This window comes from Rissa tridactyla, chromosome 18 (assembly GCF_028500815.1).
Source record: "Rissa tridactyla isolate bRisTri1 chromosome 18, bRisTri1.patW.cur.20221130, whole genome shotgun sequence".
Taxonomy (NCBI): Eukaryota; Metazoa; Chordata; class Aves; order Charadriiformes; family Laridae; genus Rissa; species Rissa tridactyla.
The window spans coordinates 7517788-7535139 of NC_071483.1; the positions used below are offsets into that span (position 1 = coordinate 7517788).

The window sequence follows — 17352 nt, forward strand, 5'->3', positions numbered from 1 at the left end:
TCGCCGCCTCGCTCCCCAAACCCCGGCGGTTGGGGTCACCCTCCCTGAGCCCCACATGGGCACAGAGACGTGTCGCTGCCTTACGGGGATGGGCACAACGGGCACAGGGCTACCTGCCGGGACCCCACCACCCATCCCGAGGGTACCCCTTGTGCCCCCCCATGCCAAGCCCCCACTTCAAACCCTGTCGCCGCCACCGCGAGCCCAACGCGGGGCTGCCGCTGCCATAAACCCCACAGCCCCGCAGCCGGCACAGGGGGCTGGCAGCCTCCCCGTACAGCCGCTCCTTGGCTGGCGCGCTCAGGCTCCGGGATGGAGGGAAAACAAGAGGGGGGTCAGCCAAAAAACACGCACGGGGAGTGAGTGGATCCTACTGCCGGGATCCCAGCGCTGCCTGGCCATGACCGCGGCGTGGGGAACCTCGGCCAGAAGGTCCCGGTGCGTGGGAGGACACGCGGTCGGAGGCCAGGGATGCTGCTCGGGTACCGGCAGCCCCACCAGAGATGTGCCCACTGCCACCCGCCAGCACGGGGCAAGGGGGGGCACACGTGTGCCCCGCGGTGCTGGCCCGGTGGCAGCGGGGAGGTGGCTGGACCACCTCTGAGCAACCATCTTCCCGGCACAGCACGCAAGGAGGGGTCCGGCATGCAAGGAGGGGTCAGCCCCATACCCGGGTGAGCCGGACCCCACAGCATGGGGTAACAGGGGGGTCCCCCCAGCCCGGCCGCTGACACACCCCTCTGGCATTTTCTCATTCCACCGCGGGCTGCTGTTGCGCCGCGTGCATTTGCCACGGCCTTGTCAGCGGTGGAAAAAGCCCTATTTTGCAGCGTGGGAACTGCACCCCCAGACCCACAGCGGGGGGGCACATCCCAACTGCTCGGGCTGCCATGCCACGGGGCGAGGGGGGACAGGGGTGTCCCCTCCAGACGAGGCACTTTGCAGTGACACTCTGTGTACCCCACAGAACACAGAGGGGACGGGAGGCAGAGTCGAGCACGCCGGGGCTCGTGGGCATCATCACCCACGTTCCATGACCTGGGAAAACGGAGCTTCCCAGTGCCCAGGGTGCACCGGGCCAACTGGGAATCCCACCCAAGGGCAGGCGGCGGTGCCCAAGCCGTGACTCCATGGCGCAGACCTCACCCAGGACACGGTGCGTGGGGCAGAGGGCAGGGGGCCAGCAGCTCCAGGAAAGGCAAGCCCATGGCGCAGGGTGTGAGGGCACCCTCCGGCCTGCACCCCTTGCCCGCACCCCCTGCCCGCACCCAGCAGCCCCCAGTTAGCAGGGAGGGTGCCGCAGGGAGATGAGCTCCAGGCACGGGGCGGGGGGGGGCTGAGTGGGGGGAGGAGGGCAGTGGGATGCGGGTACGGGGTAAGCAGGGGTGGGGTTTGGGGTATGCGGGTTCAGGGCATGGGGTGCACGGGGGGGCGGTTCAAGGTACGGGGTGCGCAGCGGGTGTGGGTACGGGCTTGCAACGGGCAACGTCTGGGTGGGAGGCTGGGCGGGTGGGGCGCACGGCGCAGGGTTTTGGGGGTGCAGGGTTTGGGGTGCAGGGTGGGGGGTGCAGGGTGCGAGATGCAGGGTGGAGGGCGCAGGGTTTGGGATGCAGGACGCAGGGTTTGGGGGTGCAGTGTGCGGGGTTCAGGGTTTGGGGTGCAGGGTTTGGGGTGCAGGGTACAGGTTGCAGGGTTTGGGATGCAGGGTGCAGGGTTTGGGGTGCAGGGTGCAAGACGCAGGGTTTGGGGCGCAGTGTTTGGGATGCAGGGTTTGGGGTGCAGGGTGTGGGGGTGCAGGGTGCGAGATGCAGGGTTTGGGGTGCAGGGTGTTGGGGGTACAGGGTGCGAGATGCAGGGTGCAGGGCACAGGGCACAGGGTTTGGGATGCAGGGCGCAGGGTTTGGGGGTGCAGTGTGCAGGGTGCAGGGTTTGGGGTGCAGGATTTGGGGGTGCAGGGTACAGGTTGCAGGGTTTGGGATGCAGGGTGCAGGGTTTGGGGTGCAGGGTGCAAGACGCAGGGTTTGGGGCGCAGTGTTTGGGATGCAGGGTTTGGGGTGCAGGGTGTGGGGGTACAGGGTGCGAGATGCAGGGTGCAGGGCGCAGGGCACAGGGTTTGGGATGCAGGGCGCAGGGTTTGGGGGTGCAGTGTGCGGGGTGCAGGGTTTGGGGGGCACAATGCAGGGTGAAGGTTCTGGGGTGCAGATTGCAGGGTTTGGGGAGCGGGTTGCAGGTTTTGGGGAGGCGGGATGCAGACTTTGGGGAGCAGGGTGTGGGGTGCAGGGTGCTGGTTTCGGGGTGCAGAGCAGTGGCCTGGCACGCTGCGGTGCTGCGGGGGGTGGGGGGGGTTCACGCCGCCACGGGACCCCGCGTGCCTGGGGCTGACATTCCCGCCGCTCCCTCCGACGCCCGGCAGCCACCCCACACCCCGGCAGCCGCCCCACACGCCAGGCTCCCCGCTCAGCCTGGGGGCTCCTGGGGGCTGCCGCTGACCGGGCCTGCCCTAGCCGTGCCCGGGCAAGCTGCGCTCCCCGTGCCAACCGCGCCGGCTGCTTGCCAAGCCTGGCACGGCTCCCCGCCACCGCTGCGCCCGTCCCAGCGCCGTGCACAGAGCCCGGGCACGTCTCCAGCTGCCTGGCATCGTGTGCCCCCCTCCCCACCCCCCCCAACCCGCCGCTGCCCCATTCCCACCTGCCCGCCCCTGCTCTCCAGGGCTGCCCACAGGGCATGTCCCCAGCCCCGGTGCTTGCCGCAGCCCCACAGCTGCACCAAAGGCGGGCACGGCGGGCACGGACACAGGGATGTGATGTATCCCAGGGCTGGCACGGCGCTGGGTGGGCAATGGCCGGTCCCCAGGCACAGGCAGAGGCATCGCCCAGCCTCCGCGCTGGGGCCATGGGCACGGCAGGGAGGGAAACCAGCATCCTGCATCCCGCCGCTTGGTACCCGCAGCCCTGGTGACAGGCTGCGCAAGGCATCAGGTGGGGGCTGCCGTCGGGCTTCCATATTTGCCTTAAAAATATGAAATCCAGCAGGAAGCAGAGCAGCCCCGTGGTCCCCGTCGCCCCCCGTCCATAGTTGAGCGCGGGCGAGTCCCGCTCCGCTGCCACGCACGCGCGTCCACCGCCCAGCGTCCCGCCAGAAACCGAACCCCGGGACCTGCAATTAATACCTGCGATAGAATGGAGCTGATTATAATAATTGGCACGGTAATTGCGTTACACCTAGGGAAGGGTGTAAGCAGAAAGCCCTGCGAAAGAGACTCTTTGTCTTTGCTTTTTTGTTTTCTCTCCAGCTCGCAGGTAATAGCCAGGAATGGGCAAACCCTCTTTTAATGGACTCTTAATAATGCTGTAATTTCCCTTTGCAGGGAAAGTTTTCCAAACAGTCAAAGATTCAAAACAAAGCAATGATTGTTCCTATTAGCATTAAATTCTACTCTGGGAGAGAGAATAAATCAAGCAAGGGGATTCAATTCAAAACAGAACTATAAAAAATCCAATAATGATTTTTTAATATTAATAAGAAAAATATATTGTTATGCACCCTTAGCATTTAAACTTCTAATCCAATCAGCGCAAAGTGCAGAGATAAATCACAGCCGCAGAGGAGAAGGGAACAACCATCAAGCAGGCAGCAATAAAATGCTGTCTTACATCCCTGGGACAGGCATAGGTTTGACAGTCTCAAACAAAAAAAAAAAAAGAAGAAGAAGGAAAAAAAAAAAAAAGCCGAAATTTATGAGCCTGTCGCTCCACAAGCTTGTTAATTCCTTCCATCTCCGCACACGTTCTCCACCTGGGGCAGGGAGGGCGCGAGAGCCGGGCGAGCTGCAGGCAGGAGGTGACACAGCATCCTGGCTGCTGACCCCATGGACGCGGGGACGGAGCCGGGGACTTGCCCTTCTTCATCCCGCGTCACCCCGCAGGGTCGCGGCTGGGTGGCGGGATGGGACGGGCTCCCGGGGCCCTGCGGGACAGAGCCAGCGGAGCTGCTGCTAAGGGAGGTGCCAGGCGCGGCCCCAGGCGTGCTCCCAAGCACGGTCCCCACCGTGGTCTCCCCAACCTCCACCATTGGAGGCTGCACGGGGCGTTTCCGATCCCACGCTCCCCAACACACCCAAGAGCCTGGGCAGGCTCCAGGGATGCTTGAAACATCGGCGCCCACCGATGCGGTGCCCGCCCCCGCCAGCATCGACACACCGGTACGGAGCCAACGGTCCCCACGTGGCCCCCAGTCCCCCTCCGCTCCCCGTCCCTGCCTGCAGAGGGGACAGCCCGTCCCATCGCACAGGTCCGTACACACGGAGCGGCAAAGCATGTGGCCACGTAACCCCCCCTCCGGGCTAGGAGATGCCCCCCACTTTGCCAGGGTCACAGCCCAGAAGAACCCCGGCCAGGCTCCCCCGTGGCCCGCGCCGTGCCGTCCTCGGTGAACTCATTACACATAACAGCCCCACCATTCGCCGCTGACGCAGCCGCAGCCGGACTATTCCCCCGGATTTATCGGCTCCGGCCAGCGATGAGCCTGGGCAAGCTGCAAAACACCATGAACAGTGGCCAGCAGGTCTCAGCTCCCGCCGGGTCCCCCCGAATCTCAGCGGTCCTGCTGAAAGCAGCTACATCCGAGGGGAGGGAAACGTGGAAGAGCAGCAGCGGGAAGCGGGGGGGAAGTGAAGCACCTGCAGCTGGCAGCCCCGGCCCAGCGATGGCCGAGGACAACAGACGTCTCAGCCACGCAGGGAGTTCCCGGCCGGCTGGCAAACTGCTGACGCCACCAACCCGGGCGAGAGGGCATTTGGGGACAGGGGGACGGACACGCTGCTCCTGCTCAGGAGCGCCCCGAGGCTCCGATCCCGCCGGATCCCAGCCGCTGAACTCCTGGGGAGGCTGGGGCGGGGTAGGGTGGGGGGGGTAAAGGATTAATTACAGCTATTACAGGTCCAAACCTGACGTGTTGTGGAGCGTTTCTGCTCCATTTTCATTTCGGATGATTTGGGCAGTGGGTCGGGGGGCAGGTGCCAGGCTCGTCCCCATGGTCGCCAGCGTGGCACCACTTGGCTCCCGTGCAGCCGGTGCCATCCCGTCCCGGGGTCGCAAAGCCCCAGGAGCCGAGGCCATCCAGGCCCCCCTGGCACCTTGTGATATGTTTTAAGGAATAAAAAAAAAAAGAGGTGATATATCCCTGCACCTGGCTTTTGGGCTCTCCTGCGGACAACAGCCAGGACCAAGGTGGCTGCACGGTCCTTGGCGCGGACCGACAAGTGGCACTGGGAGCACTGGGCTTGGTGGCCAGTCCAACCAGACGGGGGGCCAGAGGCTCAGCCTTTCCCCCATGGGGATGCCCAGGGAGCCCGCGGAGGGGGGACCCGCATCCCCCCATCCCTGCACCACCCTGCCGTCCCTGCCAGCCCGGCTGCAGGAGTTGATGCCAGCGGTCCCCGGGGTGGTACGGCCACCAGCGCATGACTGGAAAGCACTTGGGGACCTCAGAGCGTCAGCGGTGCCACCACTCCCAGCACTGCAAGGCTTTCCCACTGGACTCCAAGCAGGATGCGGCACGCCGGCACGCAGTGCCCATCCGCGGCACCGTCCCCTGGGGACCCTGGCTGGGCAGGGAACTGGCACAGCCCCGCGAACGCCCATCTCCTCCCAGTCCCGCCGGAGAGGAGACAGACTCCCCGGGAGACACCACGGCTGCCTCCGGGAGGGCAAGGGTCTGGGCTACCAACAGCGGGGCTGCGGGCAAGGGGATGGCACCTGCCGGGAGGGCACCCAGAGCCCGGCTAGGGGGTGCGGGCAGGGGGTGGGCGAGCAGAGGGTGGGGGCGGTTTGGGGAAGGGGAGGTTGAACTTTTGAACCAGCAGGCGGGAGAGATCAGTGCATTACCTTAACGCGAGTTAAAAATAACCGTCTCGTCTCTTGAAATGAGCCTGTCTGCAATTACAGCTTGGCATGTCTGCTCCGGAGCGTCCCCGGGCTGGCACCGCGCCAGGCGGCTCCCAACAACCCTCGCCTTTCTTCCCTCTTCTTGGGGGGAGGCTTTTCTTTTTTTTCTTTGTTTTTTGGGGGGGGGGGGGGTTGGGTTGGGTGGTTTGGGTTTTTTGTTTGGTTTTTTCCCCCTCCCCCCACCGCCCCCGCTTCCCAGGAAATCAAAGGCGGCTGCTCGGCGCCCTGGCTGGGGCTCCCCACCGCCTGCCCGGCCACGGCGGAGCCTCCAAAAGCACCCACCCCCTGCGGCACCCACCACCCCACAGCACGGCCACCTTGTCCCCCCCCCCATCCCCTGAGGACACCCGGATGCTGCCACCAGCCCGTGCCCCTGCGATGGCCATGCAGCGGCGTGAGCCGGCCCGAGGTGCGTTGGACGGTCCGTCCCCGCGCACCCCCCACCCCCCCGATGCCCATCGGACCGCAGGGCGCGGGCGCACGTGGGAGCCCGGCACACGTGCACCACGTGTGGCGGTACCACGCCCCGAGCGCATGGGCACGGGCGTGCGAGTGGACACGTGCGAGTGCCGGCGTGCGTGCACAGGCGGCGGATGCCCCGCGGCATCGCTGCCCGCAGCTCCCCGTGCTCTGCCCAGCCCGGCGGGCAGGCACGGGCAAGGGTTTGCTTGGCCCAGGGAGCCCAGAGCTGAGGCTGGCATGCGCGTCCTGGCGTCCCCCCGCATGTCCCCATTGCCAGCACCGGGGGCTGTTTGGGAAACCTCTGTCCCCGAGGGGGCATAAGTGGGGGAGCAAAGCGTGGGAGGCAGCGGTGACGGGCATCGACCCCGGCACCCACACCCTGAGGGCCAGCGGGCAGCAGCGCCCTGTAGCCTCCCTGCCGCCAAGCCCCAGCACAGCCCCATGGGCACAGCTGGGTGCGGGGGGGTGGCAGGGAGGGCTTGGGGGGGGGAAAGGATGAGCCCCCTCCTGAAAAAGTGGGCAGCAGCCACGCAGACCCCAACATCATCCCATCCTGGTTGCTAACCCCTCTAGGGCAGCCCCCAGCCCCACGGGACGGCCAGCAGTCCCAGGGGGGCTGGACACCCCATGGCCAGACCCATAGCGGGCGACAGCTCAGGGTGCTCTGGGATGCTGGAGCATCCCCACTGGGAAGGAAAGGACCGGCCCGCTTCAGGGGTCCCGGCACCCCCTTCCCAGCGCTGGCTGCCTTGTACTCCTCCTCCTCTTCCTCCTCCTCCTCCTCCTCCTCCTCCTCCCCGCGGCGGGTGAAAGCAAGCTTTGTGCCGGGGCTTTCAGTTCTCCTGGCTGGCGCCCGGCCAAGGCACCACATAATAATGAACAGATGCTGGCCAAAATGAGCTTCAGCGGCAGACAGGCGAGCCTCCCCGCGTGTCCTTCCGTAACCCAAAGTGCCTTTCACCTCGGCACTAATCAGGCACCTTCAGCGGGAAGAGAGGACCCGATGGGAAGTGTTGGGCTAATTAAAAGTAACGCGAGCGGGGAGCCCACGGCGGTGGGTGCGGGAGGGCACGGGGGAAGGCTGTTGTGTCCCCTGTCCCCTCCCCGCGCAGGCAGGGCCGGGGTGCAGTGGGGTGGCAGGGCAAGGGGGAGACCCCATACCCAGCTGCAGAGCATCCCCACGGGAGACCCAAGGGCACGGTGACACCACGGCTTGGGATGGACCCCGGGGATGGAGGGAGCAGCCTGGGGCTGAGGGTCCGACCGTGCCCGGACCCTGCTGCGGCGGTGAAGAGGGGAGATTCATCCCCTTCCTGCGTGCCCCCTCTGCGAGGACACGGTGGTGACAGGGGTCCAACCCCGCTCCTGAAGCTTGGGGTACCTCCTGCTGACGGCAGCATCCCAGCGAGGATCCCACCAGGATGGGAAACGGGGCCAAGGCGCTCCAGCTCGCTCCCACATCCCGCCCGGCCCGACCCGCTGCGGGCACGGCCTCCCTGCGAAATATTTACGAGGCTTTTTAAGAAGTACGAAGCCAAGCACCGGGAAACTAATTCACTTCCCAGCCCAGGACGCTGGCCCTCCCGTCACAGCGCCCGGCAAGCGGGAGGGCGGGATGCACGCAGGGATGGATGGAGGAAACGCCAGGCTGCGAGCGCTCTTCTACTCCGCAGGATCTTAACTGTAGCTTATATTCCAGCGGTTATTAAAAATAAAGGGGGGGGGGGGGTGCGATGGGGAAGCTAAGAGCAGAGCAAGCTGTTCATTTGGAGCCTTTCCCTTGGGTTTAATAAAGCCCCACTCACTGCTGTAGTATCATTTTTATGCTATCATAAAGCCGGACCATTTAGCAGGTTTGTGTTACTTCAGCAGTTAGCGCTGCATGAAAAGCCATTCCAGAAGAAGGGGCGGGGGGGGGGGGGGCATGAAACAACAAAAAAAATTAGAAGGAAGATGAAAACCTCCAAAAGGAGACAGAAAAACGAGGCGGGAAGGAGGAGAGGAGCCGGGGGATCCCTCCTGGCCGTGCCACCAGCAGCACGTCTCGGCAGCTCGGGGGGAACGCGTGGGCCCCCACCACCGTGTGAAGTCAGGGACACACAAGGAGTCTCCGCTCCAGCCCCGGGACACTAAAGGGTGGGGTACCCCCGCCCAGAATCCCGGGGGAACCCCACCTGTACTGTGGGAAAGGGTTGGGGGGGCCCCTCGCGTTGCATCGGTGGGGATTGGAGAGCCAGGATGGCTTTTCCAGGGGGATGAAGCGGAGGGTTTCCCCAGGGTGAAGGAGGTGGCAGCTCCTCCCAGCCCCGCTCAGCCCCCCCCGGACAGCTGAGCTCCCCAGCCCCTCTGCTCCCAGCCGTGGGCAGCTCTCCGGGGAGCATCGGGCTCTCCGTGCCGCTGGAAAAATCGCCATATATGGAGAGGATGGGGATACGTGAGCCGAGCCAAACCATCCCATGGGAGCCCCGACCAGGCACCCCCCCATGCTCAGCCTGGGGCTGTGCCCCCCTGCCGAGCCCCCCAGGGCCGGGTGGCACCCACGCTGCTAAGCCCGGTGCAAACGGGAGCGAGCCCGCTGTGCAAACCAGAGCCGTGTCACCCCTGAGCCCTGTCACCCCATCCTCCCCAGAACTCCCCCCTTCGCCACAGTGTCACCCCCCCCCCATGACACCACCCGCTCCCTCGCTGGCACCCGGGCTGCCCGCTGCAAGGGGAAAGCCATCCCCATTGGTGCCAGGCGCTGGTTTCGAGCCTCGCCAGCCGCACAGGGCAATGTCCCAGGCAGATGCACTAGCCACTAGCCCCCATGCAAGAGGGGAAGAGCAGGGGCTCAGGCCAGGGGTGACATCGGTGACAGAGCGTGCAGAGCCAGCAGCAGCTCCCCCGAGGGATGCTCTTGCTGTGTCCCTGCAGTGCCGGGTGGCTTTGTGCTTCGCGCCGGCAGGGACGGGGCCAGGGCCATCCCTCGGGGGTCTCCGTGCCCAGCAGGGAGGGGAAGCACCCCTGGGTGCACCCAGACCCTTGGGCGGCACGGGGCACTCACGCCGCACCCCCACCCAAACACCCCTTCCAGCCCTTTTTCTCCCCAATTCGTTTCCATCCTGCCCTGCAAAAGGGAATGTGGCTCCTGGCGAGGGGGGGGATGCTGTGCCTGGCAGCCCCCGGCCCCGAGCACACCGCGCTCCCGGCTCCCCCGGCCCCTGCCCAGCACGCCACCGACCCGGAGAGGTAAAGGAGGAGGAGGTGTCGGGGAGGGCTGGGAAATTAAGGTTTTCAGCGCTGTCAGAGCCACATCAAACAGGCATCCACCAGCTGATTGCTTGATTGTTATATTTTGGATGTCAAACCGGAGCAAGCAGAAACCTTTAAAATGCATCAGTGCTGCTGCCTTTTTGACGGAGGGTGTTGGTTTCCCATTAACAAGTGGAAAGCGTGAGCTGGAGCAGAAAACTTCAAGCGCTTTGGAATTGATAAAATAACAACTCCCTAATTAAGCAGATCTGTCAGTCAACGGGCGCCTGCTGCCCTGCATCGGGAGCAGCAGCAGCAGCTCCGCCGCACCAGCCCAACGTGCCAGCCCAGCCCGCTGCGGCGCAGGGGAGCCCCGGGGGCCGCAGAGTCCGGGGCCGGGGAGGTGGGGGGGGGGGCAGCGGCCGCAGCATCCCCCCCTCCCCGAGAGAGAGACCGGGCTCCTGGGCCTGATGCTGAGCACAGCTGAGGTGTTCAGATGCCCTGCCTCAGTTTACCTCGACATACAACCATGTAATGCAACCCCCAGCTTGGCGCGGAAGGAGAGGCCTGAGCCCCAAAACGCACCCCGTGGCCACATCCTTCCCCTCCAAGAGATAATTAACCAGCCTGGGGGAACATATCCCCGACAGACACACCAGACACCACGGCCGGGTACGGGTGCAGCATCCCCATGGCCAGCTGGATGCGGGAATGGGTCCTGCTGGGAAAGCACCCCAGCCCCGGAGCAGGGCAGTGGGGTTTGGAGAAGTCCTGCCGGAGCAGCAGCAGCGCAGGCAGCACCCCACGGGGATGCCGTGCCCTCGGCTGGGCTCCCAGACCCCTGCAATCCCGCTCTCCCCAGCGCGGGGAGGCTGCAAAGGAGCTAATTAAAGGAGCAGCCCATTACCCGAGACCCCCCTCCGACACCGCTGCGCTGGGTAATGAAACGCTTTAAATCTGCGATGCTACTCCCAGGCCTGGGGCAGGAGGGACGTGGCATCTCCAGGGGCTCTTTAATAAGCCGCCAGCAGCTCGTTACTCCAGAATTGACTGCCCAGCGCTCCGGCTGCTGCCCCGGCACCAGGAGCTGCCAGCCCGCCCCGGGGAGGGACGCTGGGGGGCACCCAGGGGGTCCGGGGCCAGAAGGGATGTGGGGCTGTGGGGAAGGTGTTTAACCCCTGCCACGATGGTGTCCGAGACGGCCGAGCGGAGCGGGGCTCCGCACGCCGCTTCTCACCCGGGGCTCTGCCAGCCTTTGCGCCCAGCTGGGGATCGGGCACCTGCAGCACCAGGACAATCCCGAGGTACCCGACCCCCAGGCCGGGGTGAGGCAGGGGGGGTCACCGGGTGGTCCTCCGTGTCCCGCCTGCCCAGCAACTGGGAGAGCACTGGGCCGGGCTGGGCCGGGGGGTTTAAGCCCCAGTGCCAGGGCGGGTGAAGGGGGGCTGCCAGGAGGGAGGGGGCAGCAATGGTGCCTCCCGGGCAGCGGATCCGCCTGCCCACAGCCCAGGGGAAGACAGGCAGAGGCACAGCGGAGCCACTCCGACCTGGAGATAGGCCGTGGAGGCAGGGAGCATCCCATCCTGGGGTGCACCCAGGCGAACCCCCCCCGAGCGAGTGGCTCCTGCAAATGTCCCTTGGTGCCCAACAGCAGCAGGACCCCGAGCATGTACCCCCCCTTGCACAGCAGACACTATGAAGCCTCTGGGGACGCAGCCCCCTTAGGGAAGCCACCAAGCCCCATGGCGGGTGACAGGGCTCCGTTGCCAGCACCCCAGGCAGCGCTGGACACAGGCCCGGCACCATCCCTACTCCAAGGGACAAGGGACACCAGGAAGGGCGTGGGGGGCAAGGGACAGGGCTGAACAACCCGCGTTGCTCCCACACGCTCCCTGGTGGAGGCTTTGCCGGGAGAAGGTGGTGGCTCACGGGTCCCCCGTGACTCTGGGACACATCAGGGGACACCCCCCCGGGTGACAAGTGACACAGGGAAAGGCCACTCCTGCTTCCCAGGAGGATGCCCTCCAGGGTGGCCTCTCCCCAGGCTGATGCGGGCAGGCAGCGCTACCGTCACGGCCTGTCCCCACGCCAGGGGCCAAAGCCGGTGCTGGCGTAAGCGGGACGGGAAGCCTGTGCCACCTCGCGCACCCGCACAGGCACACCCGCGCGTTGCCACTGTCCCCCGCGCACGCCCTGGCATGCCCAGAGAGGACACGGGTCACTGCTCCGTCCCCTGCAAGCTGGAGGTGGGTCAAACCCCAGCACTTGCCTGTGACAAGGCCAGCTGTCCCCAGCCGGGTCCTTCCCGCCCCGGGAGGGCTTTGCTCCATGGCTTTGGCTCCTGTGCCAGCACCAGGAGACACGAACTTCCCCTTTCCCCGCTTCCTCCCGGCCACGGGCACACGAACTGCCTCCCAGCGCTGTCCCCTCGCCCTTCAGGGACACCAGGGGCTCCCCAAGTGTCCCACACCCCCAGTGACGCACAACTCCCCAGGAATCCCTGCGCTCCTCATCCCAGCCCTCCCCGGCCACCCGTCCAGAGCCCCGACAAACCTCTCCGGTCATGTCCCCAGACCCCATCGGTGAGTGTCCCCCACTGTCCCCAACGAGTGCGAGTCCTGGGGAGACCCTTCTCCCTCGGCGCACGCCCAAGGCCAGGCAGGTCTCACCCCAGGTGGAGGTTTGATCAGCCTCCTGCAACCTCCGCAGCCCACAACGGCCTCCCCGGGTGACTCTCGGCACTGGTGGGGGGGGACGCCAGCTGCCCCCTGCCCACCCGTCACAAGCAAAGCAAGGCAGAGAAGACGCCCAGCCTCCACCGCGACACCAGCTCCCACAGTCCCGCCGCAGGTGCCGCAGACAGACGGAGTCCGGCCTCCCTGCCCCAAAAGAGCCCCATTTGCAACCAAGAAAGAGAGCGGGGCAGGCCGGGTCCAGCCACCTCAGACGGAGCCAGGGCACGTTGTGCCAGGACCACAGGCTGGTATTAGAGCCCCCGAAGCCTCGTTACACACTAATCACACTGGAGGTGACAGGGCTTAGGGGAGGGCTTAAGAGAAACCGTCTCCTTTTTACTGACACCATCTGGACACAGGCGATCTCTTCCCCCTTCCCAGTGCGGAGCCAGGCGAGCGCCAGCCGGAGGGGCTGGGGCCGGTGTGACCCCCAGGAGCGGGCACCCCCCATGCCCTCACGCGGTGCCGGGATGGTCCACGCGATGCAGCCCCAGCTGGCACCCAGCGAGAGGGGACTGCTCCCTGTGCCAGGGATTTCTGACAAGCCCATGGTGCCAGCTGGGAGCAGAGCCAGCGTGGAGCCGTGGGGACCGTGTGTGGCCCCCGGGAGGGGGACACGGCCCCGGGGAAGGGGAGGGCCAAGACAGGGGAGACGTACTGAGTAAAAGCGCATCTTTTTGCCCAGAACTGGGTAAAAGCCAGCCCAGAGACACCTGTTTGGGGACAGCCTTCCCTCCAGCTGTCCTCCCGGGCATGCCACCAGCACTCAGGGACCCGGCACGGACGGGGTGCCCGCAGGAAAGGTCAGGCAGAGCCGTGGCGGCAGGATTGTCATTCACCGTACCCCAGCATTCGCAGGCCAGCGGGAGAGCTGGCCACGGCCCCCTCCCCGCCGCCATCCCCCTCTCCCTGACCTCCCCAGGGAGGACGGCGGCTCGGCGCTCCAGCTCCATGGCACCCGGCTCCATGGCACCCAGCCCCAGGCCAGCGGGTGAACCGGGGACAAGACCACCCCGCTTCCAACACGCAACGCCTCCAAGCACCGGCTCCCCCCAAAACTTGACCAAGCCCTTTTCCCCCCAACCACGAGGAAAGCAGGGATCCCCCCCAGCCCAGGGCGAGCTCCGGGGGAAGCATCCAAGCCCCGGTGCACCTTGGGGAGCAGGGGGGGAAAGTTGCACTGGGGGTCAGGGGGGGTCAGGTACCTTCCAGCCGGCAGAGCTGTTGCTGTCTCCTTTATCCTTAAAGTAGGGGACGTATCGCACCATCCAGTCGTAGATCTGGGAGAGGGTGAGGCGCTTCTCCGGGGAGCTCTCGATGGCTTTGGTGATGAGGTCGGCGTAGGAGAGGTTGCCCCAGGCGTTCCTCCGGGAGGTCTTGGCCTTGCGGAGCTGCCCGACGTCCGCGCCGGGGGGCGGCAGGGAGGCGGCGGCGGCTCCTCTGCGCTCCACCGGGGCCGCCGCGTTCTCGGTTCCCTCCCCGCCGCCGGCCGCCAGCGCCGGGGGTCCCCCCGCCGCGCCCCCATCCTCCTCCTCCGCCGCGAAGTCGGGGTGCGGGAGAGGCCAAGTGCAGGACCGGGGCCGGCTCTGCGGCTCGAAATCCGGGTCGATCTCCACCTGATGCGCCTGGAGCTTTTCTTCCATGGTCCCCTCCCCGCCGCTCCCCACCCCGCTCCCCCCCAAACCCCCTCCCCGGAGTTACTGGTGGTTTCCACCCAAAAAAAAAAAAAAAAAAAGAAGAAAAATTTTTTAAAAAAAATAAAAAAGAAAAAAAACACAAAACGAAAACACACGAGCTGGAGCGGAGTGCGAAGAAGGGCTCCAAGCCCGGCTGGCGGGGGAGAAGGGAAGGAGGAGCCGCGGGTCCTGGCGGGGCGCGGGCAGCGCAGCCCCGGGTCCGGCGCAGCTCTAGCAGGCGGCTCTGCCCGGCTCCGCGCCGGGGGACGGGCGGCTAACGGGAGAGACGAGCCGGGGGGGACGCTGCATATTCATCGGTCGCCTCTCCGGCCCCGGGCGAGACGGGGGGGTTGGTTTTTTGGTTTGGTTTTTGGGGGGGTTCGCTGTTTTTTTTTTTTTGGTTGTTTTTTGTTTTGTTTTGTTTTTTTACCAACCGCGGAGCTCCGGAGTCGTTCCCGGCACAAAAGGCGGCGGGGCGGCTGCGGGCGGGCAGGGCGCGGGGGGTGCCGCATCCATCGGCGGGGGCTGCACCGGGCTGGCGGCGCGGTCAGGCAGCAACAGATGAACCGGAGCGACCGGCGGCGGGCGGCATCCTCTGCCGGGGACCGGCGTACTCCGGGCGGCGGGGCACCTGGGCGGGGAGAAGCGGGATGGACGGACGAACGGACGGACGGACGGATGGGGCGGGGGGAGCCCTTGGCACGGCGGGGGGCCCGGCGCTAAGTCCGGCGGCGCGGCGGAGCCATGCTGGCGGGCGGCAAACGCACCTGACAGCGCCGGGCGAGGGCGGCGGCGGGCGGCGGGCGGGCGGCGGGCGGCTCCCCGCCCCTACGCCCCCCCGCTCCGTTTCAGCGGCCGCGCACCTGCCCGCCGCCGCCGCCGCCGCCGCGCTGCCGCCACGGGCCGCATGCTGGGGCGGCCGCCGTTCGGTTCGGTTCGGTTCGGTTCGCTGGGTTCGGTTCGTCCCTCCGTTGCCCTCCTTCCCTCCGCCGTGCCCGGCCCCGAATGCGGCCGCCGCCGTGACACGGGGGGAGGGCCCGGAGGGGCGGGGGGAGGGCGGGGGCGGGGAGGGCCCCGGCGCCGCGCGGGGCAGCGGCGGGGCGGGACGGAGCGGAGCGGCCCCGGCACCGCGACCCCCCCCACCCCGGTCCGCGGACCCCCGGCGGCGGCGGCGGCCCCACGTGCGCCCCGGGCGCCCCCCATTGTTGCCCCGAGCCGCCGCCGCCTCCTCATTGGTGGGAGGCGCCCGGCGGACACGCCCCCCCCGCCCGCCTATTGGCGCGGCGCCGGCGGGACGCTCGGCGGAGGGGGGGGGGATTGGGTAAGGGGGGGAGCGGCCCCGCCCCGCGTGTGACGTCAGGGGTGCCGGCCGCATCCGCGCGTCACCCCGGGCAACGCCGTCCGCGGGACACGCCCCTTTACTACGGAACACGCCCCCTTCCCCCGCGGCCACGCCCCCCCAGCGCGCGGCCGGGGAGACCCCCCGCGGGCGGGACACGCCCCCCGGCAGGACACGGGACACGCCCCCCGCGAGAGGCCCCGCCCCCGGCGCGAGGCCCCGCACACACCCCCAGGGGTCCCGGCGCGGCCGGTGGCTCCCCAGTGACGTCACCGCAGGGGTGTGAGGTGGCGATGAGGTCACACCCAGCGGGATGCCCGCAGCCCCCCCTCCCCGGCCAGGCGGGCGGCAGGGGGGCGGGTCGGTTCCCCCCGGCGCTGCACCCGCGGTGGTGTCCGCTCACCCCGCGCCCACGGGGACACGCACCGGTTCCAGCGCCCACTGGGGGTGCGTGCCTGACCCCCCCCACCCCCTGCCTGCACCGCACCAGGGGGGACCCCTCCCCATGCACCCACTGGGGACACACACCTGCCCCAGCACCCACTGGGGACACACGTCTGCACCCACTGGGGACACACACGTGCCCCGGCACCCACTGGGAAGACACGTCTGCACCCACTGGGGAGACACGTCTGCACCCACTGGGGACACACGCCTGCCCCGGCACCCACTGGGGACACATGTCTGCACACGCTGGGGGCACACGCCTGCCCCTGCACCCAATGCGGACACACGCCTGCACCCACTGGGGACACACACATGCCCCGGCACCCACTGGGGACACACGCCTGCACCCACTGGGAACACACGCCTGCCCTTCACTCCCTGTGGACACACGCCTGCACCCACTGGGGACACACACATGCCCCGGCACCCACTGGGGACACACGTCTGCACCCACTGGGGACACACGCCTGCCCCGGCACCCACTGGGGACACACGTCTGCACCCACTGGGGACACACGCCTGCCCCGGCACCCACTGGGGACACACGCCTGCACCCACTGGGGTCACACACCTGCCCCTGCACCCACTGGGGACACACGCCTGCGCCCACTGAGGACACACACCTGCACCCACTGGGGACACACACATGCCCCTGCACCCACTGGTGTCCGCAGCACCTCTGTGTCCCCCCCCCCGCCACCGCACACCCAGGCCATCTCCCCCACGCTGCCTGCTCTGACCGTCCCCACCCCCCACCCAGCCCTCCACACCCGCCATGGGGACGTGCCACCCAGCAGCCCGGGTTGCGCTGGGGCTTTGTCACCCTGGCTGCCACTGGTTGGGCCTGTGCCTTTAGCGCCATGGTGACATGCCACGCTCCTCCTGCGGCCCCGTTCATTGTCCGAGGGGACGGGCTAAGGTTACCCAAGCAACTCTGAAGCTGATTGTTCCGGCCTTGAAGTGCTTGGCCTGACAGCTCTAATAATATAATAAAGTATAATATAATCTAATAAATATAATATAATGTAATAAATATAATACAATGTACAGGAGGTACTTGACAAGTGCTCTGTTTCACGCAAACTGCAAGTGGTGGCGGTGGCTGCAGGTGCCCCAGCGTCCCTGGAGGCACATCCCAGCTCGCGGGGGGTGAGGGGTTGCGTTCGCCACCCCCTGCCCCGCAGACCGGGACCTGCTGGCCGAGCCCCACATCCACCGGTTCAGCTGGTCCGGCCGGGCTGAGCCTGAGCCAGGCTGCCACCAGACGTGCCCTGGTCACACGGGGCGTGCGGTGCCAGAGCAGCCTCCAGACGGACCAAAACCCCCCCCGCCCCGACCCCACAGACTCCAGTGTGGAGCAATCCCCCACATCTCCCTGTGCCTCCCTCCTCCCCGGAGCGTTTCTCCTGGGATCTATCCCAAATTTCCCTTGCCACAGCTCACACCCACATTCTCCTTCCCCTACCCGCAGGCAGGATCGTTCCCTCCTCTCTCCTTTTCCCCACTTGGAGCCCGGC

General features: G+C 66.8%; 1 protein-coding gene across 1 annotated transcript in view; it reads right to left on the reverse strand.

Moving 5' to 3' along the window:
* Positions 1–14016, reverse strand: part of FOXO6 (forkhead box O6) — a 39677-nt gene extending 25661 nt beyond the window's left edge. Inside the window, exon 1 of the mRNA XM_054223700.1 lies at positions 13579–14016. Within this exon, the coding sequence (XP_054079675.1) occupies positions 13579–14016 (438 nt within the window). The remainder of the gene's footprint in view (positions 1–13578) is intronic.
* Positions 14017–17352: the final 3336 nt, after the last annotated feature.